The sequence below is a fragment of the Battus philenor genome, unplaced genomic scaffold (genome assembly GCF_028537555.1).
Source record: "Battus philenor isolate CCGP_79_NKW_IND1 unplaced genomic scaffold, ilBatPhil1.0.hap1 SCAF_23, whole genome shotgun sequence".
Classification (NCBI taxonomy): domain Eukaryota; kingdom Metazoa; phylum Arthropoda; class Insecta; order Lepidoptera; family Papilionidae; genus Battus; species Battus philenor.
In genome coordinates, this window is record NW_027181686.1 from 12,230,161 (window position 1) to 12,254,894 (window position 24,734).

General features: G+C 35.8%; 1 protein-coding gene across 1 annotated transcript in view; it reads left to right on the forward strand.

Moving 5' to 3' along the window:
* LOC137924241 (ceramide synthase 5-like) overlaps positions 1-24,734 on the forward strand; it is a 38,274-nt gene that overhangs the window by 7,250 nt on the left and 6,290 nt on the right. Inside the window, exons 3-4 of the mRNA XM_068767620.1 lie at positions 20,885-21,106; positions 22,843-23,064. Of these exons, the coding sequence (XP_068623721.1) occupies positions 20,885-21,106; positions 22,843-23,064 (444 nt within the window). The remainder of the gene's footprint in view (positions 1-20,884; positions 21,107-22,842; positions 23,065-24,734) is intronic.

A 24,734-nucleotide genomic window follows, 5' to 3' on the forward strand; every position in this document is an offset into this window, starting at 1 on the left:
AACAGGAGGTGGTCCACTCTCTGAGTAGACATAATCCTTGGGAGAATATCTTGATATAGAAAAACACCCCGAAAAACAAGTTATCAATAGCCAAGGCTACGGTGGCTACACAGAGTTTCAAGGACGCTCACAATCCACGAGGCTCAGGGGCTAAAGATCGAGGTGGTCATTGTTGTGCGTTGAACAACAGACACCCTCGTGATGTATAACAGTGTTCATCAGGCGGCGGTAGCGATATCATGTCACACATGTGCGTGTATTGAACGGATGAGACTCAAGATGCGATCGCAAGGTTCATCGATGTGACGAATACGGCAACCGCACAGACACGCGCGCACAACCTGATGCCAATATGGAGTCGTACATGCAAAAGCCTGAGCAAATTTTTTTTTAATATTAAGCGTAAATGTAAAACAAAGGTACGGATGCTAATGTCTACGGAATATCTAATATATAAAATTCTCGTGTCACGGTGTTCGAACTTGAACTCCTCCGAAACGGCTTGACCGATTTTTACCAAATTTAATATGCGTATTCAGTAGGTCTGAGAATCGGCTACTATCTATTTTTCATACCCCTAAGTGATAAGGGTTGTTCACCCTTAAATTTTTTGACGAAATTTTTTGTTTTTATTTTTTTATGATACAGCATACAAAAATACATACAACCCTAAATTTTCACCCCTCTACGATCAACCCTTATTTTTAAATTGAAAATTAAAAATATTTTTTTTTGCAAAACAACGTTTGCGGGATCAGCTAGTAGATTATAATAATATAAAATGCAACACCATAATGCCTAAGAGAGTTTGGGCCAAGAGATATAGGCTATAGACGGGAAGACATATGAGGCACAGGAACGTGACGGATGGCAAGGGTTTATGGGGAAGCTTCGCCAAAAAGGAGATTAATTTTAAATTTTGGTCTGGAATTAAAGTCAGGATTTTAAGTTACGTAGTGTCGAGTCATAGTAACAATTGAACATAAATATAATCTGTGAATTACGCATCTTGAAAATGTTGTAAAAATTATTTACGTCAAGTGAAAAAGAATCGTGTGACGAATAAACGAAAAGAAAGAAACGTTTTTTATTACGTAATTAAATCGAGTCGTGTGTGTTCAATAAAAAAACCGATTGTAATCTATTGAAATTCACGCAGAAATAATAAAATACCTTAATCGTGTATTTAATAATTTTGCAGTTTTTTTATATCTCTTTATCTGATAATACAGTATGGTTGCCTAGAGTTTTACAGTATTTAATGAGTTTGAACACGATTAGTAACAAAATAAATTATGAATTATTACCAAATATAATATACAGACATTCTATGTTATAATTTCAATATATATAATAGCTTAAATATACAGCTTGTTTGCTGTTAAATAAATGGTATATGTTATTCACAAATCAATGGTTTCAGAAATAATATCTAACGTAATGATAATATACAGTACCCGGCGATATATATTGCACATCGACCTTTGGAAAGAGAGACAAGTGCGACAGGGATTACGCTCTACGAAGCCGAAAGTAGCTAGTATATACACATATATCTTACAATATATATATATATATATATATATATATATATATATATATACTAGCTGATCCCACAAACGTTGTTTTGCCATGAACAAATACAAAATAAGGGTTCATCGTAGAGGTGTGAAAATTTAGGGTTGTATGTATTTTTGTATGCTGTAAATGTAAAAAATTATGTCAAAAAAAAATTATGGGTGGACCACCCTTAACATTGGTGGATGAAAAATAGATATCCGATTCTCCGCCCTGGCCGATGTGTGTGTGTATGTGTGTGTGTGTGTGTTCTACAAAATTGTCTAGTTTTCTTACCTATGTTTCAATTTGAGCTGTGGTAGCCTAGCGGTGGAGCACTTAGTCTTGCAAATGTATGTCGCGTGTTCTATTCCCGGGATTATTTATGTATATATTGTTGCATTGATGCCTATATTATATTGCCACTGCATATAAGCAAGTTTCCAGAGGATGGGCAGCAGCATCTCTGCGTACCATAATACCACACATCGATCGCCAACCCGCCTGCCGAGAGTGGCGATTACGATATATCCCCCATAGATATCTGTGGGGAAGCTTTTGATTTGCAGTCGGTGTCCATGTGCTAACTTTTTACTAAAATTTTTAGATACTTTAGTAATTCCTTTTGTAGTGCAAATAAAGAAGGCATTCGGTTATATAGAAAGATACATAATAAAGTACTCGATAAATATTGCACATTGACCTTTGGAAAGAGACAATCGGGTAATATCGGCTTCGTAGAGCACTATCTCTGACCCACACTACCTAAGTGACGTTTTTTCAGTCGATGTATTTAGTGCGACAGAGATAACGCTCTCTCTTTCCAATCGGGCACTGTAATTATTTTGTAGTTAAAAAGTACAAATTTAAAAATGTTTTTATGGATATATAAAAGAGATTCTTAGTGTTTACCAAGGTTAGGATTTTGTCCCCTTTTGTTTGTTAGTTTAAAAAAAAGGTTGAATAATGCGAAAATGATTAAATAATTATAATCCCAACTTAATCTAAGAGCTAACTAAACATATGCAGCTAAAAGTTAAATGTTGATACCACATTAAAATGTACATTTCAAACACATGTTGTTCTAAATTTGAAAACATGCAAGTCATTCTAGAAAAATGATGGTGTAACACCATACTTTACTCTCGTCACCATGACAATGAGGTTTTGCAAGTGCAAAAACGTAATTAAATAATTAGCTAGTAATTATTTATTTAAACAAGCGTTTAATATACTGAATCATTCGTTAAACATGAAAAAATTAAGTCTGTACTATGCCTTGGATTCATAAATCAATGGCTTTTGAAATATCGTGATGATAACATAGTAAAGAAAATCTTTTTCAAAATTCGAACTATTACGTAATATTTTTTTTTGTTTATCATGTCCTGGTAGTGTCTGTACTGCCAGAAATTATTGGCCTGTCAAAAAAAACGTAAAAACTAGACAATATTAGGTTCTGTTAAAAAAATGGTTTGAAGTTTAATTTAATAAATAAAGAGACTTAGTAAACACTGACAAGTTAAATGTAACCAAAAAAAATTTCAGAAACATTAGACGTAAATGTAAAAAGGCACTGACGCTAATGTCAGTGGAATATAGATTTTAATAATAAAAAAAAATAATGTAACGTATTATAAAGTGGTCACTTTATATAGGTTGTTTGTTAATACAATACCCGGCGATAAATATTGCACATCGACCTTTGGAAAGAGACAATCGGCTAATTTCGGCTTCGTAGAGTGTTATCTCTGTCGCACGAAATACAAACAGTCCGGTATCTATTAGGAGCTGTTACAACAAGTATCATTTGTTTCTTTTGATAGTTATTTTTATTCTTTGTATAAAATATAACAATTTTTCTCTCTTTCGATGTCTTATTTTAACAATAGGTATATTATGTACAGTTGTAATTTTTCTAAATAATTAAATACGTAAACATAATGTCAACATGTTTTTTTTTTATTTTACTCCAACCTAAAGATAACATTTATAGAAGCCCCGGAGTTGTAAATGAATATTTTAACTTATCGTTCTGATCGATTCTCTGATCTGATTTATCGTTGTTTTTATAAGTAATAATGAAAAGCCTTTAAACACGTTTCGTGTCGCGGCGATTTTTGATGATTTGTCATTCAGGCCGCGTGGGGCGTACGATCCACTCTTTAAAAATTAAAAAAGTCGTTCAAGACGTACGCTTACACTTTTTTTACTGCAAAATTATAATTAGCGGGAAAAAGTTATAAATTTTAATATGCATTACGTACGCATGCGTGACGTGAAGTTATCTATATTCGAGCCTGCAATTCATTTATTTAAGAATCCTTTGTTTTTCAATGAGAACTACAAATGGCCTGAACTGAAAGTGCAGCGGGGGTCGTATATACCCCACATGCAATGGAATATGTTAATGTTCTAAATTTGAATCTATTCATAATTGAAGTATATAAGAAACCTTATTTGATAGCACTCTGTAATATTAAAGTTAAAAATGTGTGGTTTTATAATTTTATTTATATAAGACCTTTATATACACTACACTGTTATAGGCTATATATGTTTCTCAACCTATCAGTGTCACTCACTTATTGGTATATAAAATATATATATATATATGCTTATATATCTAAGCTATCACTAATATGCTTGTCCTCGTGTATATTGCGTGGTATTGAATATAATTGTTGTGCTGATTTTGATACTTCGTGATATGTTTATAAGATTGAAATTAGATTGTGTCGATGTTAGGCCCGAGACAGACTAGAGTGCTTGAACACGAGGCCTTACTTTTTTAATACTTCAACTGGTATATGTGAACACGACTTTACAATTTTATTTAAAGGGTGGTGTGTGTGAATGACTGTATTCTGTCTCGGGTGTGTTTGAGCCTTCGTGTGTTGATTTGAGTGTGTTACTTATGTCAATGTATGTGTTTTCTTTCCAGTTCTATTTGAGCAAGGAGGAGGTAAATGTTTTACAGTTTTTTTTATATATTTATAATCATCCTGTAGTTGCGCACTAAGCCAGCGCTTCTCAAACTTTTGTTGATGTTTTAATAAGTCTGTTTTTAATGACGTGGAAGTATTTAGTTATTATATATAAAATATATATACTGCTCATAAACAAATTTCCTGAAGATGAACAGTAGCGTCTTCTGCCCACTGCGATCGCCAATCCGCCTGTATGGCGATTACGGTATTTCTACCCATAGATATCTTTGGGGGAAGCCTATACCTGGAACTAGGCGTCTGTGGGGGGGAACAATTTTTATTGAATGTTAAATGTTTTGTCGATGACTGTACAAATCGCATTGTAGTAAGTTTGAGAAGCGCTGGAAAGTCGATAAGGTTACCGCCGCACTTAGTTTTACGTGTTTTTATCTAATTGTACTTATATTCGTTTACTTGTTTTAACCGTGTGTTTCACAGAGAGAGGTAAGTGTTCTATTGTTACCCTAATTGTTACTTGTTGATAAAATTAAACTATATATTTTGTCTGCCAAAAATATTGTTTAAGGTTGCGTGAACTGTATGAATTTCTCACATATTTATTCACATTATTCAAAGCTGCAGATCAATTACTGCTAGAAGATGCTTTTTTTACTAAAAAAAAATGAACTTCTCTATAATTACATCATCATATTGATGATAGATGCCAACTGCAAGATATAGGCCGCCCCCAAAGATATCTATAGGAGGATACAACATAAATACCACACTCGGCAGGCTATCAGGTTGGCTATCGCAGTCATTAAGGTGAGAATTGATAAACCTATATCATTAATGCAAAAAGTGTGATATAATCCACCAAGGGCTGTATCTTGAATCGAATCCGAAATCTTCAATGTGATATGATGTACAGTACCCGGCAAAAAATATTGCACATTATCAAGAAATCCTTAACTATGCATGTAAGGGATGTGATATTGAAGTAAAACAATGTTGCCCCCCCCCCCCTCCCTGTAAAATGAAATCATTATTTATATTGTAATGATCTCCATTTTCAAATTTAAAAATTTATATGTATCTTCATGTTTTAACACTGTTTCTACAAAATGTGTCAAAAAAACGTTTTTTTTTTTTAATTTTAAACTTAAATTAATTTCAAAGTTTAATATTTTGATTTATCGTATGATAATTGTTAAACTTAGCGTTATAGTACCCGGCGATATATATTGCACATCGACCTTTGGAAAGAGACAAACGCCTAATTTTGGCTTCGTAGAGCACTATCTCTGTCCAACACTACCTATGTGACGTTTTGACAGTCGTTGTATTTCGTGCGACAGAGATAACGCTCTACTATAATATTTATTGCCTTGTACTGTAATTCCTCATCTGCAAGAAGTTAGTACCAAATTAGTTGTTCAGTCCAAAGATGGATATTCTGATGAAGGTAGTGTTTTACACCAGGACAGCTATTAAGTCTGTCTGTCTGTAGCGCAAGTCTGGTCATACGTGAAGTACCAGCTCGAAGGTTTGTACTCCTCACAGAGACGAACTAAGAGGCTGTCTGGTAACGATGCTTTGGTCAACGCCAGGCTTCAGAGCTTGGAGCATCAGCGAAAGGTTGACAGTCTATACGTGTTCTACAGATTGCATTTTAAGAGTTTGCAGTGGAATTACACCAAATAATTCTCCTATCTGTCTTCCATCTGACAAGACGCATGGGTTCACTACATCCATACACTGTTGAGATTCCTTCCATCACTAAGAGTTTTGCTAATACTTTTATAGTGCGAACAGATAAGGAGTGGAACAAACTATCGGTGTCATTGTTTCCAACTATAACTTAGAAGTCTTCAAGACAAGAGTCAATAGGTTTCTTATAGCAAGGATGTACGATCCTAGGTCAAATGCTTTGCATAAAGGATAATAAGTTTGAAGATCTCAAAACCTTAGGACCTAGTTAACATCGCATCGATGTAGTGTGTGAATGTCTTAACTTTTCTAACGGTTCATTGGAAGTCGTGACCAAGCAAGCCTTACCGGCCATTTAGTACTATCGCATTAAAGTTTTGGTACAGTTCCGTTAATTATTCTTTCAATTAAACATTAATTGGATTTTTCTTTATTAATTTTTATTTATATTATTTTTCAATTAAGATTGTTAATTGATTGTATAGGTTGTGGAATGGAGCCTGATTTGATTGAAAATAGAATGGAATTGTACTCCCCCCTATAAGGGATTCTTCAGTTTAGTTTTACTTGCTATGTGCTTTTGTGTTTACCAATGACCATCAGTGGGCGTGGCACATCTTCATGCAATTGTTGTCGTTGGAACCGAAAGGTTTTAGAGTGGCGACCACGGGTCTGTAGACGTGGCGTGGGACAGGCAACCCCACTAAGTGGGCCGTTGAAATTTTTAAGGTCGCTGAACGCAGGCACCGCAGTACCGTGGCCATTATTTACAAGGCACCGTGAAAAGTCTTTATTTCATTTATAATCAAAGTAATCTGATTTTTTAAATAATTCAAAAGACATAGCCACTAGGTGGATCGAAGATATCGCGGAAATTTGCTGAATGCTGGCACCGCAGGATCGGTCATGGTGTCGATCTTCGGTGGAAGCCGATGACTTTGGGCGTCCATCGGCTGAATGGAAGAAGAAGAGAATCGAAATGCCATTATAGACTTGGTCAGATTCTCCTATCAAGTGCAGTTCTTCTGACATATATTTGATGTGTACCCATTGTAAAATGCCAAAATACTTTGGTTTCGTTATATCAAAGATAGCAATGGCGAGTCTTGATATCTACTGGTTCAGTGTATTTATGTTTCGTAACTATAAGTCATAGTTCTTCCCCAAAGGTTTTTACGCTAGGATATATCATAGTCAATGTGCTTAGCGGACGAATTGGTGATCGTAGAGTGTTATAATGGTACGCAGAGGAATTGCGAATGTGGTTACATACTTTAGATTTTTTCTTGAGAAGGTCCGATAAGTTGAACGGAGGTATGTTAAGGTTTTCACATAAGGTCACGTGGTTACGTCTTTTGGATTCGAATCGGGAGCAGTGTCTGAGTAAGTGATGAAAAGTCTGTACTGTGGAGTCGTCACATGGGCAAGTCTCGTTATAGATTATTTTAAAACGGTGCAGGTACTGCTTGCAGTACCCGTGTCCGCTTAGTAGTTGTGAAGGTGAACGGTATGAAATCTTTCAACCTTCCTGGCAATTACAAACTGAACAGCATTTGTCTTTATGGTAGCTCTGTATAGGACCATTTAGTAAATACATTAAAACACTAGCTCGCAACTAATCAGTCTGCTAAATCGTATAATTATCAAATGTTTACATCAGTTAAATTGTTGTAATTAGCCAAACCCATTACGCGGTCAGTTAAAACATTATAGATGTCCACTGTTGCATGGCGCGTGGAGAATATTCTAGAATTTGCATAAGAATAATTCTAGAAAACAGTGTTTGGGTAATCTGTTATATTTAGATCTAGATGTTACGCTGGTGATGGTGGAAGACCACCAGTGAACCTGCAACTTTGAAAACCAGCTTTTGTCTCAATTTGGGCAGAAGGGGAAGCCACCATTAGGCTTCTTTTGAGGTGGATCAACATGGTCAAGGTTTTGAGATGTAGATGGATACGAGACAGTGAAAGACGACCAGACAGTGGCGGTGGTAGATATATTAATGAGCGATTTATTCATTCTATTGGAATGCAAGTCAATAACAAAGTGTTCACGAACAGACAGTGAACAATAGTTAATTTTAATATGTATCACTTTATTATTTCAATTGATTTTTTAATAGGTCGTACCATACATTGACAGATGTAAGACAGCTATACATTCAAACGTTTGAAGGTTACATCTATGAATCAATCATACTGTTGGATATTCTTACCACGGTAACCGTCTCACAGATACTGACGCGCAATCTGGGAATGTCGATATGGAGAAGAATGAGGAAGTGGTCGTACGAGATAAAAACCAAAAATTGAAAATGTGAAATTGCGGCAAATGTGGCGAAAAATGAAAGATGATGCATTAATGCAATGTGAAAATATAGCGCAGGAATGAAAAAGAGCGAAAAAGAAACAAATAATAGAAATCATGAAGGTTGAGAGAGAAGAAAAATAATGTTGTAAAGTATATCCATGTCCCAAAAGTAAGACACGAGGGGCGAGAAGTTCCCAATAACGGTGATATTAAAAATTGAACATTGTTAAGGCATCGTTTAAAATAAACAAGACATCAATGATTAAAAAAAATTAGTTGACTTAAATTTAGTTTTAAATAGTTTACAATTAGTTAGGTTAGGTTGGGTTAGGTTCGCAAAAACGTGAGCAAAAAATTCGGATATATATTTAAGGTAATAAACAAAGGCAAGGATACAAATGTCTTTGTAATATAGATTCTAATTCAAATGAAGATATTCTTACCGTGGTTAATCTAAGATCCTTGTAATCCTAGCAACAGGAATGTATACTCAAAGATATCGAATGTATGTATCTGATTACATTCCGCTAGTGTAATGATAAACTTGTTTATAATCGGTTTCTAATGCATTAGATGGATCGATATTTTAATTCTACATTCGAACAATCATTTTTCGTTACCATTATCATCATTTCAGCCATAAGATATCTCCTGCTGGTTATATACCTTATCCAAAGATCACAAAAATACAGATAGGAAGCGGAAAGATCTAGTGCCTATCTATGACCCCAACGTCTGTCCTCGTCTGTCCGTATTTGGGAGATATTCTTACGTCTTTTTGATAATTAAATTCCAGGAGTTGGGTCAAAAATAAGATAACACACATGTTCAGCATCCTCTTGGCAATGGCTCTGTTTAATCTTAATCCTAGTGTAGTAGTACTAATTCCCCTTTCTTTTCTGACGTTGTAAATAACTTAGCTATCTACCCTATAGTTCGAAGTTACGTATTAGTTTATATTTATATCATCATTCATTCCCATGCCCCCAAGATGGGGCAGAGGGCGTCCACAGTAAGTCACCATCCCGAGCGGTCTTGAGCCTCGCGTTTTACTTCGCTTCACGTCATTCCAACTGCCTACACAGTGATCGTCCGTCGCCAGATTTGCTTTGAGCGACCACGTCTTCGCTTTTCTTGAGGATTCCACTCTAGGGTTTGCTTCGGTATGTGATCAGGGTCCCTTCGGAACGTGTGTCTTATCCAGTTCCGCTTGCGTCGTCTGATCTGTTGGTCGATCGGCATTTCACCGCAGCGTTTCCAAAGATCTACGTTGGAGACTTTCTCCGACCAGCTTATACCGAGAATACGTCAAAGACAGTTGTTAATGAACTTGGAGCCGTGACCTTTTACGTCTCGTATCCATATAGCAGCACATTTTTCACATTGGACCGGAATATTTTGAGTTTAACTCTCCTATTCAGTTCCCGTGATTGTCATACAGAACGGAGCCGTGCGAAGGCAGCCTTGTGTATGTGTAGGTAGATCAAAATTTGCTAGCATTGGTTAATGGCCGAATATAGTTGACGGGGGCGATGACGTCACTGCCCTAGTCACGCAGCGACAGTATACGTCAATTCCGGGGCGGTGATGATTGTTCTAAATATAAACATGAGTTTCACGAATTTATTCTTCTTTGCATTTCTTTTGTTGCCTAGTATCAAAGCTTTCTGATGTGCAAACTTATTAAAGCAATATGTTAGAACATGATTTAACATGAAATTAAAACGACAATACAATTATCCCCCGATTTACACGTTTTCGCTTTTACACGGTTTTCCAAATAAGTTTTTTTTTGTTTTAATGATCGATTTTATTACCATCTCTCATGATGTAAATATTTCTGCTTCAAACATCGAATCGGCACAAATAACTTCGAGTGATGAAAGTGAATTCGAACCTTCGATTCTGAAAAAAACGAATGAGAGTGATTTCTGACGATGATAAAGGATAATAAAACACCTATGGTTTTATTTTTTTATTCTTCTGTTTAATTTATTGTAATTAAATAAGAAACAGTGTTTCCGTAGTATATTAAATATTTTAACTTGTCAATGCATTTTATTTTTATTTCTGCGTCACAACTGTTAAATAGCAAAATTATGCATTTATTGCAAGTTTTTCGATTTACACGGTTTTCTCAGGAACGTATCTACCGTGTAAATTGGGGGATAGGTGTACATGCTTTCTCACGAGTTGGAGTTGGTCTTGATTCAGATATGTCTGTCTTGCAAGATTCTAGATATTTTGCATTGTTAACCATGCCCATATGTGTATTCCTTCGAATCTCCTTCTCGCAACTTCACTGATCATTGATCCCAAGTACACAAACTCGTTGACGAGTTCAAAGTTTTGAAGTTCTATAAGTGCTTGATATACTGTTCTGTCCTTATGTGTTTCTTTTGTTTACGGTAAGTTATATCATCTCGCTTTCTCTTTCCAATAAATCACTTTAATGACGACAAATAGAGCGATTTACTAAATTTTCGAAACGTCTATGTCGTGGTGTCCGTCATCATGATCATTTTAGCCGCAGAATGTCCACAGCTGGACATGCATAGGTTTTCAGGCGAATACGGTGATGGCAGAATGATATGAGTCGAGTTTTTGGCTAAAAATTTGTGAAGAACTAATGCAATATGACATCGACCAATAGAGATTTAGTAAGAAAAGGACCAATATTTAGCCACTTCCGCACATGCAGTGGTAGTCGTGCAATGAAATGCACCGCCCGCCAGTCCGCTGATAAATGCGTAAGCGTCAAACAATGCGAATCACACAACCGCCACCACCAAATTACTCAACACCTGTTTCACCCCTCCACGGGGCATCTTCAGGAGTTATGTTACACCGATTAGTGCCAAACACGGAGACTTGACGCGTTTAAGACATAAAATATCTTTCAAAATGGTTTGGGTTGAACCTAATCATATTACAACATTTGATAAACAGACGCTTGGAAAATTTTATAGAAAATTTACCTACCTTCTTATTGCCCGGGAATTTAAATGACAATTTCACCTTAATTTTTGGTCAGAGTAGCAAATCAAAAAAATCTGCGATTGATCAACTCCAAGAACAAATATATGTCAGACTAAATACTGAAGAACGTCTTTTATTCTCCTCGAGGGGAGGCAATGACCTCAATTGTTCGTCGCCGTGTTAAATATAAGAAACTTTATTTGCTTACAAAGGTACTGTCCAATCAAGGCGCGCTTATTAAAACAAATGGGGTTGGCAGGCACTTATTGGAGACTTAAATGGTTTGTCACTACGTACAATATTAATGATTTTTTTTATTATTAATGTAATAAAAGACTAATGGGGGCTATGAGTGGAATTTCGAGTGGAATTTAAAGTTTTCTGTCACTAATAATTTACCTGTCGAATTGTAATAGCAAAATACATAACATATTTCAATGTTTCAGATGGTTTTTTATGGCCCTGTTTTTGTGACCTCACGTTCAAGACATATCATAGGTGGACAGAGTTTTTATTTACTTAAATATTTTTTTTCTTTCTTTTTGGCCCCCGGTTTTGTGACCTCTCGTTCAAGACTTATCATAGATGAAAAGGGTTTTTATTTACTTAAATATTTTTTTTTCTTTTTGGCCCCCGGTTTTGACCTCTCGTTCAAGACTTAACATAGGTGGACAGGGTTTTTCTTTACTTAAATATTTATTTTCTTTCTTTTTTAGCCCCCGGTTTTGACTTCTCGTTCAAGACCTATCATGGGTGGACAGGGTCTTTATTTACCTAAATATTTTTTCTTTCTTTTAAGCCTCGGTTTTGTGACCTCTCGTTCAAGACCTATCATGGATGAACAGGGCCTTTACTTACCCATTTTTGTTTCGTTTTTTTATGATCTCCTTTTTGAGGCTCCTCGTTCACGGTCTATCATAAGTGGACATAGGGTCTTTATTCATAAACACTTTTTGTTTATTTTTTTCTTTTTATTTATGACCTTCTTTTTGAGGGCCCTCGTTCATCACCTGTCACACGTGATCTTTATTTACATAATATTTTTGTTCATTTTCAATGTCTTTTATTCTTTCCCTTAATGTTGTAAAGGAATTTTTTTTTACTTTCCTTACATATTTCGTCTCAATTCCTTCTCATGCGGGTTGGCGATAGTAGTATAGTATTATGGTAAACAGAAGACGTGGCTGCCATTCTTCTGGAAGCTAATTTCCGAGCAGCAGCAATCCTGTATAATTAGAGCAGATTTATCTAAGATTGTATCGCGGGATTCGAAACCGCGTCAACTAACGCGGCAAGTGGGCCTTCGTAAATAAATCGAACCTTTGCTCCGACACATTTCCCATACAATTAAACCGTTTAAGTCTCACTCAATGAGAGAACGCTCACGATTTTTTTTTCTTACAATGCAAATTATACTCTGAATGTAGTGCAGTAAGGTTGTTATTTAAATGAACATTGACGGCGTTACGTTGGCGTAATGTTTATCGTAGATATCAATCGGACGAACGCAGCACTAAGTGGTCGTAATTTGAACGCAGCGATATGCGGGTCAGGGACGCCCCGTGTTCCTAATTTTGAAATTTTAAACGCTCCTAGTGTATCGACGTCTTTATTTTTATACTCTAAGAGACTCTTGTGCTTCCGTGATAAATTATTTATTTAATGGAATCGGGAGTTACCTCGCGGAAGTCCTGGGAGGTCCTCGTGGAGGGGTGAAACACGTGTTGAGTAATTTGGCGGTAGCGGTTGTGTGATTCGCATTGTTTGCCGCATACGCATTTATCAGCGGGCTGACGGGCGGTGCACTTTGTTGCACGACTACCACTGCATGTGCGGAAGTGGCTTAATATTGGTCCTTTTCCGGGAACAGGGTTTTGTATTGCTTAATAAAAAAAAATTTCACTAGAATTTTTATTTTCGTTCTTGTCTTCCATAGTTTATTCCATACACAATATATTTTTTCCTCCGTCTATCATTCTAAATTAACAATGTCTATTGCGTGTTGTGCAACTTTCCTAAACAATTTGAGGACGCACTCTCTTTCATCCGTTTCCATTATAATGGAGGCAAGTGTTGCCTCCTGTATCTTTTTGCCTAGCTGGCATTCGGTCTCATATCGGAGCCCTCCAAATACGGGACATTCTTCTACCAGGTGACTTCTCTTACTTAGAATGGACTTCCACTAAGTAACGCCTGAAATATATAACGTAACACGTTTAATGATAAAAATATAATTCATTTATTCAACATTGGAACTTTAGAACTCTTACGTCAACATATTATCTATTTTATTTTTGACTCTACTCTGTTTCGCAAGGTGTTATAGTTGTGGAGAAGAAGCAGGAAGAAACTCCTCAACAGCACATCTTTTAATATAGTTTAACAATACAGATGTATACATATATACTATCAGATATAGCCTAAATGAAATGAAAACAATCAGGCGACATCACTGCCAAAGATTCTTGTCATTTAAATATTTGTTTATTTACTTTTAATTTGCATTTTGAATTTTATAAATGCTGGTTCAATAATATATTATGAAATTTTATTAAAAATCTGATTTGGTTTATAATAAATTAGTTTTGGTGTTGCCAGTTTTAAATGATGCTTTCAATATGCAAGATAAGTTCTATGCCATGTTCATAGAGAAATTATTTATTAAAATGATCAGCCTACTATTGTTTACAGTTGTATATGTTTACACTATAATTCAAGTAGGCGATATATATACATTTATATTTAGTACATACATTTAGTTTATTGAACAATAAGCCTTTTCCGACAATTTGACTTTAATATGAATTTTGTAAACGGTATTTGTAATCTAATTCCGTGTATTATAAATGAATTAGAAATTTTTGCAGTTGAATCTTTGGTACAGTATTTCATGGTGTCTTGTAAATACACTATGAATGTCATCTTTTTTTTTTAATTTATTATAATGTAAGTGCACAAAGCGAGGACTATTGGGCGGCCGGAAGCGTCTTAGTTCGACCCTGACACCCTAGTTTGAATACTAGCAATGCGATAGTGGTAATATACATTTGTATCAACAGTCTAGTCAATTGATATAAAAATTCCACCCACGAAACCGACCCAAGTGGGTTATTTGAATTCTAGTTTAGACTATTCGTAGGCGTTGACTGAGTAGACGCAAATGCGCGTACGTTTTTGATTTCGTTAACTATAGCATTCATTATACAAGATCTACACGAGACTAGATCCTACGATTTGGTTGGAAAGAAACGGAGAATTTCTGACCATACGTATTTTTTATACTCGTGGGGAAATTCTAAATGTGATACTCTTCCGCTGGGGCTAAAACCCCACGGTCTTCTTGAACGCCTTTTGCATATTACCGCAGTTTCGATGGCGATGGTCTAGTGCAGAGTTTCCCAAACTTTTTTTTGTCGTAGACCCCTTGCCATGTTTTTCCGTGTTGGGTAGACCCCCTACTTACCTGATATTGATTTCCTGTAAATTTCTAACTGTAGTCAAGTTTAGTGTTCAAACTTAAAGTAAAAACAAATGTTAATTTATACATTTATTAATTGAATTTAAATTAAAATTACTCAAAATAAAATTTTGTATCTGTTATGTAAAATATACGTAACATTAAATAAACTATAAATAAAATAACATAAGCAAATAACATAATTCAATATTTTTAGTGAGAAGGATGAACCTGATGCATTAATAATAAATTATCAACATTTGGCGTCAATTTTGTAAGAGTTAATCTTAAATCTCCTTGGCTAAAGATGTCCAGTCCTAAATTTTTTACTACATAGGTACTTTTATAAATAATGTAAATGTTTTGATATTATAAGATAGTATGATGTAAGTAAATAGGTACTATCAGTGTGTGTGTTGAGATCCACTATCGTGGACCCCTATTTTCATTTCATGGACCCCCAAATTTTTTTTCGCTGACGTAGACCCCTAGGGGTCGATATAGACCACTTTGGGAATCACTGGTCTAGTGCCTCGACTCCTTACTTGCGGGAGATCACCTCGACTCTTGGGTTGGAGAAAGACGCGGTATAATGTCTGACCATACCTAATCTAGCCATAAATACTGTCACTGGCTGTTTACATACATTTAAAAAATACATTAATTTGAATTTCGAACATTAGCTTCTACGTTAAAAAAAAATAGATTTCTTTCCCGCCATTATTGTATGTTGTGTTTAGAAATTATTTGTATTGAGAATGGTGTAGGGCAGGGCTTCTTAAACTTATGGGTCGCGACCCCAAATGGGGTGGCGTAGCAAAATTCTGGGGTCGAGAGATTTTAATGTCAAATATTTATATATACCATTTTATAACATCACTAGAGTTGATGGAATACAGTGGACTTGCAGCGTCTTGACACGCGCATTTGTTGAAGGTTTTAAACTAATACAAATACAATTTTATAATTTTTTGTGCAATTTTAATTGTTATTAATACCTAATAAATAAATCATCAAAAAACATTAATTTATTTTTCTTTTATATTTGTATGGGGTCGTCAAGAAACTCGCAATCATAAATGGGGTCGTGAATGATAAAAGTTTAAGAAGCCCTGGTGTAGGGCACCAAAGAGAATAGAATTGCAGTGATTGCACTGTACATAGTAGGTAAGCAGCCAGCGGACAATTTTATATCGAAAAAGCTAGAGATTAGCCAAATGTTTGTGTATTATACCATTCAAAGGTACACTGAAATCATGTTTGTTTATGACCGAGAGAGATCCGCTGATCTGTCGCAAGAAATACAAAGACTGACAAAAGTCACACAGGTAGTGTTGGACAGAGATAGTGTACCGATTGTCTCTTTCTAAAGGTCGATGTGCAATATTTATAACCGGGTATTGCTATACTGTACAAATGGTGTTATCTCGTATCTTATATAGAACAGTACACGTGTAGATGATTTTGAATTACAAAATCTTGGAAAATCTATTACACCGCTAGTCGAAAGCCGTGTTTGTTTGCACAAAAATGTTGAATTCATTTATAATTAGGCAAGGAAATATAGTTACTAATCCTCGTATGATAAGATGTGCCAGTTTGATAAGAGTCGACCGTCGGATCATCTCTAAAGGTGCTCGCACACCGGACCGGTTTAATCATATCTTCAATTGTTCTAGTCGTTTTTATACTCGTGCATTTATATACAGGATGATTGGTTATAGATATTAACATGTTCTTTTTTGTTTTTTTTTATGACCCCCGCTAATGGCGATCTCTCGTACCCCTATTTATGGTGGGACAGGGACTTTATTTGCAATTTATTTTTTCACATAGTTCTTCTATCTTTCTCTTTTGCTCTGTTCAATCTTTTATTCCTTCCTTTTTTGTTATTACATTTTTCATTTTAGATTTTTTTTTATTGTACATTTTTATTTTACATTATTATTACTTGTCCTATAATTATTCTCTATCACAGTTTTATGTATCACTTTGGTTCTATTTTATCCTTTTTTTATCTATTTTCTATTTATTTATTGTGTTTGCGTTTTGTTCCTTTCAATGGCACATTTTGCAATTGTTTTGCAGAGGGCAATGAATGAGTTTTTATCTATTCCGCTTATCGGGGAGGCTATTGACTCCTCCCTGATTTTTACGCCAGACCGGCACTCGAATTCGAGCCGGAGTCCCCCGAATGCGGGACACTGGGCCACAAGGTGGATCACGGTCTGGATATTAACACGTTGAACGCCAAACTAAAAACCATGTTTAGTTCAGTGGGCCGCGACGGACACCATGTGACTGCCATCATGTTGGATCCAAGAGGCCGCGTCGGACACCATGTGTCCGCATGTCCTCGATCACTTCAGAAGCCTCTAGGGAGCCAACGGACAGTGTTTCGACTGTTTTTACCAAGGCATGTGACCCGCGCGGCCCCGCAGAAAAATAATGGGTAAATCGCTGTTTCCGTAAGTCGCCCATTATTTTTAAGGGTTTTACTGACAATATTTGCAAAAAAACACGTTGGCGATTTTTTGACGATTTTTGATTTAATGGTGTGGCCCCAGGGGACAGTATACTGTCAGAAACATGGTGTCCGCCATGGCGTTCAACGCGTTAAAGATGTATGTATAAAGATACATAGTAAACAATCATTAATTTTTATATGTAGGTAAATCAAATTTTAAAAACGTTTTTTCGCACTATACTATCAGGAAATTAGCTATATATTGACCAATTTATAACTATTTCCCATCATCCTGTATGTAGTGATCACTTTGAAATATGTAACATTTTTAATGAACATGCAACAGGACAATTACTTCTCTCAGTACAAAGTCTGTAGGTAAAGGTAGTAAACTATATTTAATTTTAATATGTAGTAATATATTGATAAAATAGTGTATGTAGACATTAAATATATGTTATGGTATATTAACATATAAATATAGAGTAAATAGTACTCATTAGTATATTTTTAGAAAGCGTTTTATTTGATTACTAGCTGATCCCGCAAACGTTGTTTTGCTAAAAAAATTAAAATTTTTAATTAACAAATGTAAGATAAGGGTTGATCGTAGAGGGGTGAAAATTTAGGTTTGTATGTATTTTGTATGCTGTATCATAATAAAATAAAAACCAAAAAAATTGTCTAAAAAATTAAAAATAAAATTTAGGGGTGGACCACCCTTATCACTTAGGGGTATGGAAAATAGATAGTAGCCGATTCTCAGACATACTGAATACGCATGTAAAATTTGGTAAAAATCGGTCAAGCCGTTTCGGAGGAGTTCAAGTTCGAACACGAGAATTTTATATATTAGATATATTGATAAAATAGTGTATGTAGGTAGACATTAAATATATGTTATGGTATATTAACATTTAAATATAGAGTAAATATTACCGATTAGTATGCTTATAGAAAGCGTTTTTATTTGATTATTTTCGGTCTAAACCAGTGATTACCAAAGTGGTCTATATCGACCCCTATGAGGTCTATGACAATCTGCAAGGGGTCTACGTCAGCGAAAAAAAATTTGGGGGTCCATGAAATAAAAATGGGGGTCCACGATAGTGGATCTCAACACATACACTGATAGTACCTATTTCATTCACATTCTGCTTGCTAGTCTTCTATACATCACCTTTCTTGCTTCACCTTCGCTCTTCAAAGATCATCATCATGAATGGTGTATAGCTGAAGTAATGATGTAGAAATATTGTCTATACCTATCTCCGCGAGGTTTTGTAAATAGAACGTGTGTAATCAGCCTTATATAGCAATAACTGATATGAAAGCTTTACCTATAATAAAACGACACGACAAACGTAATTATATACCGATTATAAGATAATCTGTGGCACGAAACTGTTTGTTATTATGTAATCTGTGGCATATTTATACATCTATTAGTTTTTTTTAATCGTTCCCGCTATTGAAGGCTTCTCGTATCCCATATTTATTTATGGGTTATAGACTTTTTATTTATTTTTAATAATTTTATCACTAATATTTTTATTTTTGCATTTTTCTTCCATGTATCTTAAGATGTTTCATTCTTTCCTTACATTTCAAATTTCATCTGTCTTGCCATTTCACTTTCACATTTGCCATTTCACATTTTCACTCTTTTCCTATGTGTTTCATCCATCATCTCGTTTCTCAGTTTTTTACTATTTTTTTTTACATAATTTATTTCACGCACGAAAAACAACAACTGACAAAACGTCAGTTGAAAGGTAGTTTATTAAAAAATATACACCGCATTATTCAACAATATATATATATATATATATATATATGTATATATATTATATATATATATATATAAATATAAATGAATTATTTACATTTTAAATTGGGAATATTAGGTGTAATTGGAGTCAAAGAATTATATTTCACCGAAATGAAATTGTAATTTCGACACCGTTGTTTTAATCTACTACAGTACCCGGCCTTAAATATTGCACATCGACCTTTGGAAAGAGACAGTCCGCTAATTTCGGCTTCGTAGAGCGTTATCTTTGTCGCACGAAAAACAACAACTGACAAAACGTCACATAGGTAGTGCGAGACAGAGATAGTGCTCTACAAAGCCGAAATTAGCCGATTGTCTCTTTCCACAGTTCGGTGTGCAATATATATCGCCGGGTACTGTATGTTTTATACACGTCTACTACCCATTATTAGTACTTCTACCTTTTCCATACCATGACTGTCTGTTAGAGATTGCCTTGTGTGATAAGATCGCCCTTTGTAATTTTTTATATATTATTGTGAAACTAATTAAATATATCTTAACGTGTACAATAAAGAATATTAAATTAAAAAAACAATAACTGTAATTGATTTAAAGTTGATACAACTGTGAATAAATATGGAAGAAGAGTAAGTGGAGGCATTAAGTTTAATTTTAAAAACTAGACATTGTTATGGCGTCGTTAAAATAGATCAAGAGACTTAGTAAACACTTACAAAAAATCGTTCGACGCTAATGTCTGATGAATTTAGATCCTAATAATAAAAAAATACTCAATCTCACTTAAGGATATAGTAATACTCCGCTTTACTCGACCCCGTTATACGCGGTTTCACTATAACGCGAAATGCAAATTTCGCGCTCAAATGCCTCGAATTAGGCGAAAGAGTGCGTATAAATATAATGAGTCATCAACTTCTCTATGGTGTCTTGACCATCTGTCAAACAATTAAAAACAGTGTTGGGCGTTATGAACGTATTTTACAAGAACGTAAACAAAACGTTACCCAAAAGACAATAGATGTATTTTTCCGTAAAAAATAAGAGTATGTATTGCATAAAGTGTTCCTAGAATTAAAGTGATTGATTAAAATGATTTGTATTTTTTTGTAATAATTTTTGACTATGTTTAATCATAAACCTCGTTATACGCAAATTTCAGTTAACGCGATTTTTTTTGGATCGTATCCCTCGCGTAAAGCGGGGTATTACTGTATATAAATATATGATTACATTTCTCATTAGTTAAGGCTTTCATAGTCTTCGATTTCTACATGTACAGGATGATTGTTTACAGGTGTAAAATCTATAGGTGAATGTATATTTCAGCAAAAAATTATAAAGCTTTACGTTAATTTTTAATCAACCTGAGTAAGAAAAGGACCAATATTTAGCCAAACCATTTATCAGCGGGCTGGCGGGCGGTGCACTTTGTTGCACGACTACCACTGCATGTGCGGAAGTGGCTAAATATTGGTCCTTTTCTTACTTAGCATGGACTTCCGCGAGGTAACGCCTGATTCCATTAAAAATTAATCAACTTGTGTAATGTTAGTAATTTCAGAACTAAGTATGCAAGAATAGAACAGCTAAACACTCATTTTGAGTGCTTACATCTATGACAAAACATCCTGTATATATATTTGCGTTAGTATAAAATAGTAAAATATTCTCAGGTATGTGCGTTAGCGAAGCAGTTGGATATGACGGAGCGGCAGGTGGAACGATGGTGGCGGCTTCGGCGCTCCCAGGACAAGCCCTCGACCCTCGTCAAGTTCTGCGAGAGTTCTTGGAGATGCGTCTTCTATTTGTACAACTTCTCCTACGGTCTCTTCGTGCTGTGGGACAAGAATTGGTTGTGGGATATAGACCAGTGCTTCCTCGGTTATCCTCTGCAAGTGAGTACTTTGGATATATTTTTTTATTTAATGGAATCAGGCGTTACTTCGCGGAAGTCCATCCTAAGTAAGAAAAGGACCAATATATAGCCACTTCCGCACATGCAGTGATAGTCGTACAATGAAATGCACCGCCCGCCAGCCTGCTGATAAATGCGTATGCGGCAAACAATGCGAATCACACAACCGCCACCACCAAATCACTCAAAACGTGTTTCACCCCTCCACGGGGCATCTTCAGGAGCTATGTTACACCGATTAGTGCCAAACTCAGAGTGAAAGTTTTTTTTTTTCAAATGGTTCCCGCTATTGGGGACCTCTCGTTCCCCTATCTCGTGTGGGACAGGAACTTTTTAATTCTAGTAATTTATTCATATTTTTATAATTATCATTCTCCTCTTTCATGTATCATATCTGTCTTATCTGTCCTACTGTTTCTTTCATTATACAATTTTACCAGTCTTTCTCTTTCATTCCATTAGCCATACATCCATCCTCAACCACTACATTCTAGGTTTTCTCTTTGGATATATTTATAAACAGTTCATCAAACATAATGTAATAAGTGTAAATGTTTATTAGGTGATGATACAGCTTGCATCACCATCATTAATTCAGCCGTACGATGTCCAAAACACATAGGTTCCATAGATTTCCTATAATACCAGCTGAAGCGGTTTTAACCCTGCATCTTCCTGATGACTTAAAGAACGTCGTCAGAATCATATCTCGAGGTCGTACCATCTGTTCCTTGTGCAATTTAGCCTGCCCACTGTTATTTTTGTCGTTTAATTTATTTTGTCTACGGATTTCCTCTTTTTCAATTAAATCTCATAGAGAAATCGCGAATATATTCCTCTCCATATTTATTTGAGCATCTGTGAAATAGTCAATAAATTTGTTAGTGAGGAACTGTAGCATAGTTCGCCACTGACCTCATTTAAAAGTGCGCACAGTTTTTGCTAAAATGGAGTCATGACGAGTATACTCGTCATTAACAAAGTTAAGCGGGTAAGGTATTATGAAAAAATGGGTTTGTTTTTAAAATTGTAAATTTATAACTAGTTATTACTTCTTTGGTTAACATAAGCATGTTTTACATAGTTTGAACCAAAACCGCAATAAATTAAATTAAATATGTTACATGTAAGAATTCATACTCTTGACTGTTCACGAATTAGCTTTCTAGTATTTAAATCCATCATCATCAGTCCTTTCTGACTTTTGCCTTTGCCCCTTTTAATTGTATATCTAAAAAGCTTTTACATCGCACCTAAATAAATACACTATGCGCATTGGTAAACTGTTTCTACCATTGCATGCGGGAAAGCATAACATCACCACAAAATGTCTACATTTTCTATTTGTTCGTTAATTTTGAAATTTGAGAATATGTTTTGTATTTCTTGAAAAATGCAATTTAAATGGCTAAGGGTCAGTGATTTATGTACAGGACGAGTATACTCGTCAACGCAAATTTAACCCTTTTCGCGACGAGTATACTCGTCAACACACAAAATTTTACCACTTCATTCGTATTTAGGTTCTGAGTTATATTGAACGGTAAGATGGATTATTGTGTAGCTTTGTATAATTGTAATGGCTTTCCACTGAGTGGATCCACATAGTCAAGGTTGCGTTTCGGGCGGGGCAAGATCTTTGGATAAGACCTGTGTCCCCACAGTGGGCGTCAGTGGTGTGACATTATGATTTTAAATAGTCCTGTCTACCCGCAGGGCACGACGAGCGACATCTGGTGGTACTACATGATATCATCGGCGTTCTACTGGTCGCTAACCATATCCCAGTTCTGGGACGTTCGACGCAAGGACTTCTGGCAGATGTTCGTGCACCACCTGGCGACGATCGCGCTCCTCTCGTTCAGCTGGGTGTGCAACCTTCACAGGATCGGCACGTTGGTCCTGCTTGTTCACGACTGTGCCGACATTCTTCTGGATGTGAGTATCGTTGTCAAAGCCATTTAAAAGATTTTAGAATATAATTATCAGGACAGTTATCTTATCTCTTTAATTACAAGCATCTTCTTAAAAGGAGAAGCGCAAAATTATTGACATCAAATCTCTTTTTATTTAAGTACTCTTTCTTATTGCTCAATAATTCTACGCTGCATAATCTCCACTTCTTTCTCTTTTGATAAAATAAAAAAAATTTTTCATGGTTTAAACTTTCAACACAACTCTTATTGATCGCGAACTTAATATTATTTTTAATCTATTTTATTCTTGACTCTATTCTGCATCGCATGGTGTTATAGTTGTGGAGAAGAAACTCTACAAAAGAATATTTTTAGTAACCTTTTATAGAGGTTTATTTAATGTGCAATTAGCTGTCCTGGCAGACTATACTGCCAGAAGTTATTGGGCTTTTGCATTTTAATAAAGAAAGTAATGTAACGTATTTAAAAGTGATGGCTTTATTTGTTGATTAAAAGTCAAATAAGTATTTTTTTCTTATCGACAAATACTTACCGATTCAGCTGTTAAACCACAATATAAATTTGCAGCGTATGAAATGTCAAACGCGCGAAGTTTAAAGCAATCTGTCAAATGCGCGAAGTTCATAGCTTTCAAACGCGCAAAGTTCATAGCGAACTGTCATACGCGCAAAGTTTATAGCGAACTGTCATACGCGCGAAGTTCATAGCGAACTGTCATACGCGCGAAGTTCATAGAGAACTTTCATACGCGCAAAGTTCATAGCGAACTGTCATACGCGCGAAGTTCATAGCGAACTGTCATACGCGCAAAGTTCATAGCGAACTGTCATACGCGCAAAGTTCATAGCGAACTGTCATACGCGCGAAGTTCATAGAGAACTTTCATACGCGCGAAGTTCGTAGCGAACTGTCATACGCGCGAAGTTCATAGCGAACTGTCATACGCGCGAAGTTCATAGAGAACTTTCATACGCGCAAAGTTCATAGCGAACTGTCATACGCGCGAAGTTCATAGCGAACTGTCATACGCGCAAAGTTCATAGCGAACTGTCATACGCGCAAAGTTCATAGCGAACTGTCATACGCGCGAAGTTCATAGAGAACTTTCATACGCGCAAAGTTCATAGCGAACTGTCATACGCGCGAAGTTCATAGCGAACTGTCATACGCGCAAAGTTCATAGCGAACTGTCATACGCGCAAAGTTCATAGCGAACTGTCATACGCGCGAAGTTCATAGAGAACTTTCATACGCGCAAAGTTCATAGCGAACTGTCATACGCGCGAAGTTCATAGCGAACTGTCATACGCGCAAAGTTCATAGCGAACTGTCATACGCGCAAAGTTCATAGCGAACTGTCATACGCGCGAAGTTCATAGAGAACTTTCATACGCGCGAAGTTCGTAGCGAACTGTCATACGCGCGAAGTTCATAGCGAACTGTCATACGCGCGAAGTTCATAGAGAACTTTCATACGCGCAAAGTTCATAGCGAACTGTCATACGCGCGAAGTTCATAGCGAACTGTCATACGCGCAAAGTTCATAGCGAACTGTCATACGCGCAAAGTTCATAGCGAACTGTCATACGCGCGAAGTTCATAGAGAACTTTCATACGCGCAAAGTTCATAGCGAACTGTCATACGCGCGAAGTTCATAGCGAACTGTCATA